Genomic DNA, 12,615 nt, shown 5'->3' on the forward strand with positions numbered 1-12,615 from the left:
AAGCGGAATGACAAAGTTAATATACCCCCATCCTATGGTGGAGTAGTGGTTTTTTAAATTACCAATGAAAAAGCGGGTTATAAGAAATTGAATTAAAAGATCATCTTTGTTAGGACATTTCTGGAAGTGATTTTAAGTTGTGCTTTTAGAAAAACTTCCAAATATTTTTGCTGCACCCTCAAAAAAAATCGCTTCTGTAACATATACCCCAAAGACCTTTTTCTTCAAGCCTATATATTTGCAGGATTAGTCCAAACAAAATATTTTGTATTGTTAAAACATATTATAATTCACATCAGGCATACACTGGTAGAAAACAAAATTTAATGAAATTTTCTTTGTGTATATATATTTTTAAGGCGCCAATTGGTTATTTCCATTATTTTACTTGCAGCATACTCTCTAGGTCCCTCTTTCTAAACACATATATGTTTATAAGCTATTTCTAAATTAATATATGTTGGCATCCAAACATATTATATTTACAAACATTTTATGTCCCAAACATAATATGTTCTAACATATTAACATATATGTCCCAAACATGTTATGCTAGTTTATGAACATTATATGCTTGTACTTAAAAATGTTGTGTTAAACAATTTGAGTTCCAAACATATAATTTTTACACCCAAACATATGAAAAACAGTCTTTTTCGTCCGTAGGGCTAACTAAGATGATAAAACAACTTCATTGAAATGTTTTTCATCTTTTGGACAAGGCAAAAACTTTATATCAGAGAATTATGTCTTAAATGCTAAGCAAAATTCACATTCGTATTATAAATCAAAACAGTTTAATACATGAAATCTTTGTCCTAACGATAATATTTTTAATGGACTGACATAAACCATGAAAGTTAGGGACTGGATACAAATTTCAACCAGATCGGATTGAAATTTTCTTTTTATATATGGGCTATATCTAAACGTGGTCCGAGATGGCCCATTTGCAATAATTTTTCTACCTGCATATTGTAGAGGGTTTTAAGACCAATAACCGTATATGTCTTAAAATAAATCTACAGCATTTTGTCATTAAAAAAAAATATATAAATTTATTCGGCAAAAGATTGCATTTTATCCACTTCGATACAAATTGCCATCAAGCCCTTTTATGAATTGCACATTTTCATATTTGTTGCCACATTTACCTTTTTTCAGTGATTTTACCTCAAATTCCAATGATTGCTTAACACTTGGGTGATCGTTTATCGTTTGGGGTTTTTTACAATGTTTCGTTAGTTTTTGTTTAGGCTTGGCATCGGGTAACATGGCCATAGAGTGGACCCCCACATTGCTGGAAACATTTGCGCTACCACATGACAAGCAACGTAAACCTTGAATTATAATACCCGCCGCACGGGGGCATTCTTCACGAGCATGCACATTTTGAAGGTCTTGCGTAATTCTTTGGAACCCGTCCCTGATGTATTTCTTAAGGGCTGGCGTATGAATTTTATCCAATTTAGCATCTAACATTTCCTGAACTTCTTCCATTATGCATATAAATTGTGTTTGATTTTCATTGATCTTTTTTCGCAATAGCTCGATTTCATAGATGCAAGTCTCGAGCAATTGAATTTTAGCATATTCATCCTCAGCTCTGGCTATAAATTGATTGAATTCCTGTTGCAGCATTTTCAATTTATCTTCCAAGTGAAAAACCCTTTCCACCATTGGCGAGGAGAGGCGTCGCAATAGTTTCTTAAGGAAATCGGTGTTCTTAAGCAATTTGCAAGCAACATCATTATCAGGATTGCAAACCGTGCAAAAATCTTCTGTACCAAAATTTTGCCAATTTTCCCATTCGAGTTTGCTGTCAGCGAAATTGTTACTACTCTGGACTTGCTCCAAATGACAGGAGAGTTTTTTCTCTAATTCACTTACAGTTTGTTGCAAAATTTCTAGATGCTGTAATTTATCAACCACCATTTCCACATTTTCATCATTGAAAGCTAATGGAGATATTTGAGATTTTTTCAAAATTTTTTGTAATTTTTCCGATTCAAAAGTGCTCAAGAATACCGGCTCATTTTGGCAATTTAGTTTTTTAAGTAGAATTCCCATGAGACTCTGTAAGACGGCTATATTGACATTCGTTATAGACGGAGCTCCCAGAGCAATATTAGCTAATTCTTCTAATTTAAATTCCATATCAGTGGAGGAGATTATTACTACTATTAACAGAGGCTTGATTGAAATTCCAAATATGTATCTACATATTTAGACAAAATGTACAAAATAAAATTGTATGCAATACATTTTTTTGACATTGACTGCAGATCGAAAAATTTTCTAAAATCCCAAGGTATATTAAAGAAGGTACTTTCAGTATTACAAACACAACAATGACAGCCGCAATAATAGCACTCTGATTGTCAGCCAAATCGAAACATTGCTCAACAAGTGGCAAATTTAAAGCAGAGAAAATCTGGAAATGTATCCATGTATGCTTCGAAATGTGAAGAAATATTTTACGGTTCGCAAGAAAAATTAAAGTAATTCTTACCATCAATTATGAGGAATATTTATTTCGATACTTTTCTGTCATCATTTTAAAACAAATTAAATATTTAAAAAAAAAATTATAAAATAATTTTAGCGAGCAGTCACATCCCCCAAAATGATTTTTAGGCCGTATGATCTGCCTTAGAGCGGTCATATCCCACAAACCCAGCAAACTGCACCCAAATCGATGATTTAACATTGGCGAAGGAAAATAGAGATGTTTTTACAAAGATTTATTTCGGCAAAAGCCGACTACCATAAACCTTTTTCGGAAGGTTCAATTGTGGTTCACTTTGGGTTTTGTGAACTACCCGAATTTATTTTGATAATTGGTTGATAGTTTTGCTGCAAGTAGAGGATGCTGATGAGGAATGTAATAATTCCGAAACGTGCGTCCATCCAACCATCTTATAGTCTATAATTTTATTTCTACACAAAATTTTGTCAAAATTTTAATTCTATAGAAAATTTTGTCAAAATTGTATTTCTATAGAAAATTTTATCAACATTTTATTTCTATAACAATTTTATCAACATTTTATTTCTATAGAAATTTTTTCATAATTGTGTTTCTATAGAAATTTTGTCAAAATTGTATTTCTATAGAAAATTTTGTCAAAATTTTATTTCTATTGAAAATGTTGACAAAATTTTATTTCTATAGCAAATTTTGTCAAAATTTTATTTCTATAGAAATTTCGTCAAAATTTTATTTCTATAGAAAATTTTGTTAAAATTTTATTTCTACAGAAAATTTTGTGAAAATTTTATTTCTATAGCAAATTTTGTCAAAATTTTATTTCTATAGAAAATTTTGTCAAAATTTTATGTCTATAGAAAATTTTGTCAAAATTTTATTTCTATAGAAAATTTTGTTAAAATTTTATTTCTACAGAAAATTTTGTGAAAATTTTATTTCTACAGAAAATTTTTTTAAAATTTTATTTCTATAGAAAATTTTGTCAAAATTTTATTTCTATAGAAAATTTTGTCAAAATTTTATTTCTATAGAAAATTTTGTCAAAATTTTATTGCTATAGAAAATTTTGTCCAAATATTATTTCTATAGAAAATTTTGTCAAAATTTTATTTCTATAGAAAATTTTGTCAAAACTTTATTGCTATAGCAAATTTTGTCAAAATTTTATTTCTATAGAAAATTTTGTCAAAATTTTACTTCTATAGAAAATTTTGTCAAAATTTTACTTCTATAGAAAATTTTATCAAAATTTTATTTCAATCGAAAATTTTGTCAAAATTTTATTTCTATAGCAAATTTTGTCAAAATTTTATTTCTATAGAAAATTTTGTCAAAATTTTATTTCTAAAGCAAATTTTATCAAAATTTTATTTGTATAGAAAATTTTGTCAACATTGTATTTCTGTAGAATTTTTTGACAACATTTTATTTCTATAGAACATTTTGTCAAAATTTTATTTCTATAGAAACTTTTATCAAAATTTTATTTCTATAGAAAATTTTGTCAAAATTTTATTTCCATAGAAATTTTTGTCAAAATTGTATTTCTATAGAGAATTTTGTCAAAATTTTATTACTAGGGAAAATTTTGACAAAATTTTATTTCTATAGAAAATTTTGTCAAAATTTTATTCCTATAGCAAATTTTGTCAAAATTTTATTTCTATAGAAAATTTTGTCAAAATTTTATTTCTAAAGCAAATTTTGTCAAAATTTTATTTCTATAGAAAATTTTGTCAAAATTGTATTTCTATAGAAACTTTTATCAAGATCTTATTCCTATAGCAAATTTTGTCAAAATTTTATTTCTAAAGCAAGTTTTGTCAAAATTTTATTTCTATAGCAAATTTTATCAAAATTTTGTTTCTATAGCAAATTTTGTCAAAATTTTATTTCTATAGAAAATTTTGTCAAAATTTTATTTCTAAAGCAAATTTTATCAAAATTTTATTTGTATAGAAAATTTTGTCAAAATTTTATTTCTATAGAAAATTTTGTCAAAATTTTATTTCTATAGAAAATTTTGTCAAAATTGTATTTCTGTAGAATTTTTTGACAAAATTTTATTTCTATCGAAAATTTTGTCAAAATTTTATTTCTATAGCAAATTTTGTCAAAATTTTGTTTCTATAGAAAGTTTTGTCAAACTTTTATTTCCATAGCAAATTTTGTCATAATTTTATTTCTATAGAAAATTTTGTCAAAATTTTATTGCTATAGAAAATTTTGTCAAAATTTTATTTCTATAGAACATTTTGTCAAAATTTTATTTGTATAGAAAATTTTGTCAAAATTTTATTTCTATAGCAAATTTTGTCAAAATTTTATTTCTATAGAAAATTTTGTCAAAATTTTATTTCTAAAGCAAATTTTATCAAAATTTTATTTGTATAGAAAATTTTGTCAAAATTTTATTTCTATAGAAAATTTTGTCAAAATTTTATTTCTATAGAAAATTTTGTCAAAATTTTATTTCTATAGAAAATTTTGTCAAAATTGTATTTCTGTAGAATTTTTTGACAAAATTTTATTTCTATCGAAATTTTGTCAAAATTTTGTTTCTATAGAAAATTTTGTCAAAATTTTATTTCTATTGAAAATTTTGTCAAAATTTTATTTCTATAGAAAATTTTGTCAAAATTTTATTTCTATAGAAACTTTTATCAAAATTTTATTTCTATAGAAAATTTTGTCAAAATTTTATTTTCATAGAAATTTTTGTCAAAATTGTATTTCTATAGAGAATTTTGTCAAAATTTTATTGCTAGGGAAAATTTTGACAACATTTTATTTCTATAGAAAATTTTGTCAAAATTTTATTCCTATAGCAAATTTTGTCAAAATTTTATTTCTATAGAAAATTTTGTCTAAATTTTATTTCTAAAGCAAATTTTGTCAAAATTTTATTTCTATAGAAAATTTTGCCAAATTGTATTTCTATAGAAACTTTTATCAAGATCTTATTCCTATAGCAAATTTTGTCAAAATTTTATTTCTATAGAAAATTTTGTCAAAATTTTATTTCTATAGAAAATTTTGTCAAAATTGTATTTCTGTAGAATTTTTTGACAAAATTTTATTTCTATAGAAAATTTTGTCAAAATTTTATTTCTATAGAAAATTTTGTCAAAATTTTATTTCTATAGAAAATTTTGTCAAAATTTTATTTCTATAGAAAATTTTGTCAAAATTTTATTTCTATAGAAAATTTTGTCAAAATTTTATTTCTATAGAAAATTTTGTCAAAATTTTATTTCTATAGAAACTTTTATCAAAATTTTATTTCTATAGAAAATTTTGTCAAAATTTTATTTCCATAGAAATTTTTGTCAAAATTGTATTTCTATAGAGAATTTTGTCAAAATTTTATTGCTAGGGAAAATTTTGACAAAATTTTATTTCTATAGAAAATTTTGTCAAAATTTTATTTCTATAGAAAATTTTGTCAAAATTTTATTTCTATAGAAAATTTTGTCAAAATTTTATTTCTATAGAAAATTTTGTCAAAATTTTATTTCTATAGAAAATTTTGTCAAAATTTTATTTCTATAGAAACTTTTATCAAAATTTTATTCCTATAGAAACTTTTATCAAAATTTTATTCTTATAGCAAATTTTGTCAAAATTTTATTTCTATAGAAAATTTTGTCAAAATTTTATTTCTATAGAAAATTTTGTCAAAATTGTATTTCTATAGAAACTTTTATCAAGATCTTATTCCTATAGCAAATTTTGTCAAAATTTTATTTCTAAAGCAAGTTTTGTCAAAATTTTATTTCTATAGCAAATTTTGTCAAAATTTTGTTTCTATAACAAATTTTGTCAAAATTTTATTTCTATAGAAAATTTTGTCAAAATTTTATTTCTAAAGCAAATTTTATCAAAATTTTATTTGTATAGAAAATTTTGTCAAAATTTTATTTCTATAGAAAATTTTGTCAAAATTTTATTTCTATAGAAAATTTTGTCAAAATTTTATTTCTATAGTATTTCTGTAGAATTTTTTGACAAAATTTTATTTCTATCGAAAATTTTGTCAAAATTTTATTTCTATAGAAAATTTTGTCAAAATTTTATTTCTATTGAAAATTTTGTCAAAATTTTATTTCTATAGAAAATTTTGTCAAAATTTTATTTCTATAGATACTTTTATCAAAATTTTATTCCTATAGAAACTTTTATCAAAATTTTATTCCTATAGCAAATTTTGTCAAAATTTTATTTCTATAGAAAATTTTGTCAAAATTGTATTTCTATAGAAACTTTTATCAAGATCTTATTCCTATAGCAAATTTTGTCAAAATTTTATTTCTAAAGCAAGTTTTGTCAAAATTTTATTTCTATAGCAAATTTTGTCAAAATTTTATTTCTATAGAAAATTTTGTCAAAATTTCATTTCTAAAGCAAATTTTATCAAAATTTTATTTGTATAGAAAATTTTGTCAAAATTTTATTTCTATAGAAAATTTTGTCAAAATTTTATTTCTATAGTATTTCTGTAGAATTTTTTGACAAAATTTTATTTCTATCGAAAATTTTGTCAAAATTTTATTTCTATAGAAAATTTTGTTAAAATTTTTTTTCTATTGAAAATTATGTCAAAATTTTATTTCTATAGAAAATTTTGTCAAAATTTAATTTCTATAGAAACTTTTATCAAAATTTTATTTCTATAGAAAATTTTGTCAAAATTTTATTTCCATAGAAATTTTTGTCAAAATTGTATTTCTATAGAGAATTTTGTCATAATTTTATTGCTAGGGAAAATTTTGACAAAATTTTATTTCTATAGAAAATTTTGTCAAAATTTTATTCCTATAGCAAATTTTGTCAAAATTTTATTTCTATAGAAAATTTTGTCAAAATTTTATTTCTAAAGCAAATTTTGTCAAAATTTTATTTCTATAGAAAATTTTGTCAAAATTGTATTTCTATAGAAACTTTTATCAAGATCTTATTCCTATAGCAAATTTTGTCAAAATTTTATTTCTATAGAAAATTTTGTCATTGTTTTGCTCTTGGAGGTGATCGTATTCCTTCTCTGTGCGTACCATCGTAAAACAGTGGTCCTTGGCAGAACTTCGCCGCCAAAAATTGCATTAAGTTCATTGATGCACTGTTGTCGATAGTTGTTGAAAGTAATAGCACCAAAATGTTCATGCTTTAATTCCATTTTTTTTTTGGCGAGATGAATGCTTAAAGTTGCTGTAAACAACACACATAGCGCTCGTATGTGAAAACAGATTTTAACACTAGGATTGCCCAATCCCGCCTCCTCGTACTCTTACAATGAGAGACCTTTTTGAGTGTCCTTAAACCAACTTTTGTGTTGAGTCTAACAGTGGCAAAATGTCGATTCCGGGGAACATTTGAAATAATGACTCAGTGACCATTATTGGAAATTAACCACATTCGACTGCAGTGGTAAACATATTCGATTTTATTTGCATAATAACGAAATAATGACTTATAGGTGCCCATAGACAATGAAGTCCTGTGCAAAACAACATATTCGCAACCTCTGATGAGAGGATAGAAAAAAAAAATATTCCAAAAAAATGGCAAATTGATCGAGAATAAACTGGGTAGACGTGACACTTGAAAGATCATGTTTGCAGACTATTAAATTGGATGAAAGCAGAAAAGTGGTTGAAGTTTGGGACGAGATGCAGCCTTCCGTAATGAACAAATGGAATGCAAAATTTAAAGATTACTTAGCCACCAACTGACTTAATTTATGTTAATTAATTCAATTTTAAGGGCCACAAAACTAAACGCAACTCAAGAGATATTGTCCTTTCCCCTAATGTGAAATGCTTCATCAGAAAATAAGAAACAGTCATGACTGGATACGCGATGAAATGATGGCGATGATGATGGTGACCATAACCATACCATGTCTGGTGGTTATGTGTCTATCTTTTTGCTCACAATCTCTTTATACTCGTATACAATTCATGGTCGCTTAAACTCTCGATATATGACTCAGGGTATTATCAGATGGTAGACTCGGCGAGTGTGTGTGTGTGTATGTGTGATTGAATATAGGCGCATTGAAGGACATTGAGTGACAACAAGTTCATGTGGTGGAGACTTTTTCAACTTAAGGATTTTTGGTTAAATTTTTTAAATGTTTCATTAACTGATTTAAAGTGATCATTCGAATGGCCACAAGGAGTGCGGCTATATCCAACCAAATAAAACTTTTGGTCGACTAAAGGAAATGAAACAAATTTTTTTAAAGGACTTATTAACTATAATAATTACTACTATTAGCATATGGTATTTATTTATAACAACTGCCATAGGACGATGAGTGTGTATTCATATATTCTTGATATGGGTGTAATTTTAAAGCGATCTAGCGATGTCTGATGAAAACTCTTCTTTCAGTGTACGAAGGTTTATTTTATTGTTGACATTGTTTCTTTCGAGAAAAACAAGGATTTATTTGCCTTTAAGGAGACAACGTTACCAATAATAGAATACTTCGTTGATGTTGTTCCGTACACACAATTTTTTTTTCTGATTCAATCACGAAATTAATTGATCCAATTAATTTCTTAATTGAAATGTCTTCAGTTACGAAAATGATAGTATTAATCACAGTTTTAATTGGAAATTAAAAAATATTTGATTAAAAATTAATTGACTTAATATGAAAATCTCAATTAAATTTTTGATTGATTCAATTAAACATTTAATTGATGTTGATTGCAAAACTCAATTAATTTTTTGAATTAAAATGGTAACTATTTTCAACTACTTTCTAATCTGCCTTTGTGTTTTTAGTTTGATTAAAAAAAATATATTTTGGAATAATTTTCTATTTAAAAATTTAAAAAAAAATCCATACATTTTTATACCCTCCACAATAGGATGGGGGTATATGAATTTTATCATTCCGTTTGTAACACATCGATATATTGCTCTAAGACCCCACAAAGTATATATATTCTGGGTAGTGGTGAAATTCTGAGTCGATCTGAGCATGTCCGTCCGTCCGTTTGTTGAAATTACGCTAACTTCCGAACGAAACGAGCTATCGACTTGAAACTTGGCACAAATAGTTGTTATTGATGTAGGTCGGACGGTATTGCAAATGGGCCATATCGATCCACTTTTACGTATAGCCCCCATATAAACGGATCCCCAAATTTGGTTTCGGGATCCTCTAAGAGAAGCAAATTTCATCCGATTCGGCTGAAATTTGGTACATGGTGTGAGTATATTGTATCTAACAACTAAACAAAAATTGGTCCATATCGGTTCATAATTATATATAGCCCCCATATAAACCGATCCCCCGATTTGGCTTGCGGAGCCTCTCAGAAAAGCAAATTTCATCCGATCCGGCTGACATTTGGTACATGGTGTTAGTATATGGTATCTAACAAGCATGCAAAAATTGGTCCACATCGGTCCATAATTATATATAGCCCCCATATAAACCGATCCCCCGATTAGGCTTGCGGAGCCTCTAAGAGAAGCAAGTTTTATCCGATCGGATTGAAATATGATACATGGTGTAAGTATATGGTCTCTAACAACTATGCAAAAATTGGTCCACATCTGTCAATAATTATATATAGCCCCCATATAAGCCGATCCCCAGATGTGACCTCTGGAGCCTCTTGGAAGACCAAAATTCATCTGATTCAGTTGAAATTTGGTACGTGATGTTAATATATGGCCTCAAACACCCATACAAAAATTGGTCGATATCGGTCCATAATTATATATAGGCCCCATATAAACCGATCCCCAGATGTGACCTCTGGAGCCTCTTGGAAGACCAAAATTCATCTGATTCAGTTGAAATTTGGTACGTGATGTTAATATATGGCCTCAAACACCCATACAAAAATTGGTCGATATCGGTCCATAATTATATATAGGCCCCATATAAACCGATCCCCAGATTTGACCTCCGGAGCCTCTTGGAAGACCAAAATTCATCTGATTCAGTTGAAATTTGGTACGTGATTTTAATATATGGCCTCAAACACCCATACAAAAATTGGTCGATATCGGTCCATAATTATATATAGGCCCCATATAAACCGATCCCCAGATTTGACTTCCAGAGCCCCTTGGAAGAGCAAAATTCTTGCCATTCGGTTGAAATTTGGTACGTGATGTTAGTATAGGGTATCCAACAACCATGCAGGAATTGGTTCATATCAGTCCATAATTATATATAGCCTCCATATAAACCAATCCCCAGATTTGACCTTCGGTGCCTTTTGGAGAAGCAAAATTCATCCGATCTGGTTTAAATTTGGTAAGTGGTGGTAGTATATGATATTGAACAACCATGCCAAAAGTGGTCCATATCAGTCCATAATCATATATAGCCCCCATATAAACCGATCCCGAGAGTTGGTTTTGGAGCCACTTGGACGAGCAAATTTCATCCGAGTCAGTTGAAATTTGGTACATTGTGCTAGTATATGGCCGTTAACAACCATGCCTAACTAGGTCCATATCGGTCTATAGTTATATATATCCCTCAGATAAATCGATCCGCAATCACACAAAAATTGGTCCATATCAAGTTCATAATTTTATATAGCCCCTATATAAGCGACCCCCATATTTCAATTCTGGCTCTCTACTTACCGTGCAAAAGTCCATATCGATTCGTAATTATTTGTAGACTTACCTATACATATCTTTTTTGTCAAATATATATCACGTATGAACTAACTCACTATTTAAAAAACGATGTTAAGAAGTTTTTAAGATAACACAACCCAAGTAATTCCATTGTGATGACAGTCTTTCGTAGAAGTTTCTACGCAATCCATGGTGGAGGGTGCATAAGATTCGGCTTGGCCGAACTTACGGCCGTATATACTTGTTTTTAGTGACTTAGTCTTCCGAGTTTGATTAAAATGTTAATTGAATCAATTAATTTTTTAATTAAAAATTTAAACATTTTAAATCATTGACTTAATTAAGTTAAGGTTTCTTTCTTGATTAAAAAGTTTATTATATCAATTAAATTATTAATTGAAAAAATGTCAACTTCAATAAACTTTTTAATTGGAAATATTTTGGTGATACTTTTTTCTGTGTAGGAAATAATAAATCTTTTGTTTATAATGGTCCATGTTTTGGTATAGCCCCCGTATGGACTGTTCTCCCGATTTGACTTATCCATTTGAGGAGTACGAGTAAGAATCTTCAATTGTTTCAGATCTAATCGGAAAGGTTGACTCATTGATCACATGTCACGATTTTTATAACGCACGTAGCAAAAACCGAACTTCCAACAAGGTAGTTTGGGTGCCCAACTTATGAATTTTACATGGGCTTGTCACATATGATGGAAGTACTTCGTTTTCGAATCCATTGCATTGCTTTAGAAGTTGAACCTTGGAAGTTCATTTGAATGAAGAAATTAAACAAAAAACAAAAACACAAAAATATTTTTTAATAATTTCGCTTTTTATTTTTATCAATATTTTTTATTACAATTATTATACTAATTTTATAATTTTTTCAATTTTGCAAAATATTGTTTTTTTTATGTTGAACATCGTTCTTATGTTAGTTATTATGCTAGTTATTTGCAAGACCTTCTGAGAATAACTACCATGGAAGTGAAACAATCAACAGGCATATTTTCAAATCCCCTCGCATGTTACGGTTTTAAATTTATTTTCTTTGCGACATTTAATTGTCCAAAATTAAAAGTTTAATTTTATAGCTCCGAATTTTCTATGATTGGTCCAAAAGACTTTCATCGGAAGTGGAAAAAAATAAGGAGGTATCCGGAGAGTTCTTTAAATATAATGTTTGTGGAACAGCTTCCATTTTTTTTTTTTGTTGGGGTACACTAACAAAAAAAACAAGTAAGGAAAGTCTAAAGTCTGGCGGGACAGACTATATTATACCCTGCACCACTTTGTAGATCTAAATTTTCGATACCATATCACATCCGTCAAATGTGTTGGGTGCTATATATAAAGGTTTGTCCCAAATACATACATTTAAATATCACTCGATGTCGACAGAATTTGATAGACTTTTACAAAATCTATAGACTCAAAATTTAAGTTGGCTAATGCACTAGGGTGGAACACAATGTTAGTAAAAAAATATATATATTTTAAGGA

General features: G+C 27.5%; 1 protein-coding gene across 1 annotated transcript; it reads right to left on the reverse strand.

The window, feature by feature from the left end:
• Positions 1-1,030: 1,030 nt before the first annotated feature.
• Positions 1,031-2,276, reverse strand: LOC142233893 (uncharacterized). Its single transcript, XM_075304951.1, has one exon. The coding sequence runs from the start codon at positions 2,155-2,157 to the stop codon at positions 1,081-1,083; it is 1,077 nt and encodes a 358-aa protein (XP_075161066.1). The 5' UTR covers positions 2,158-2,276; the 3' UTR covers positions 1,031-1,080.
• Between the last annotated feature and the right edge of the window lie 10,339 nt (positions 2,277-12,615).

The sequence above is a fragment of the Haematobia irritans genome, chromosome 4 (genome assembly GCF_050003625.1).
Source record: "Haematobia irritans isolate KBUSLIRL chromosome 4, ASM5000362v1, whole genome shotgun sequence".
NCBI classification, from domain to species: domain Eukaryota; kingdom Metazoa; phylum Arthropoda; class Insecta; order Diptera; family Muscidae; genus Haematobia; species Haematobia irritans.

Excerpts from the sequence above, each read along its gene's own strand:
- LOC142233893 (XM_075304951.1), bottom strand. The coding sequence starts at position 2,157 with ATGGAATTTAAATTAGAAGAATTAGCTAATATTGCTCTGGGAGCTCCG.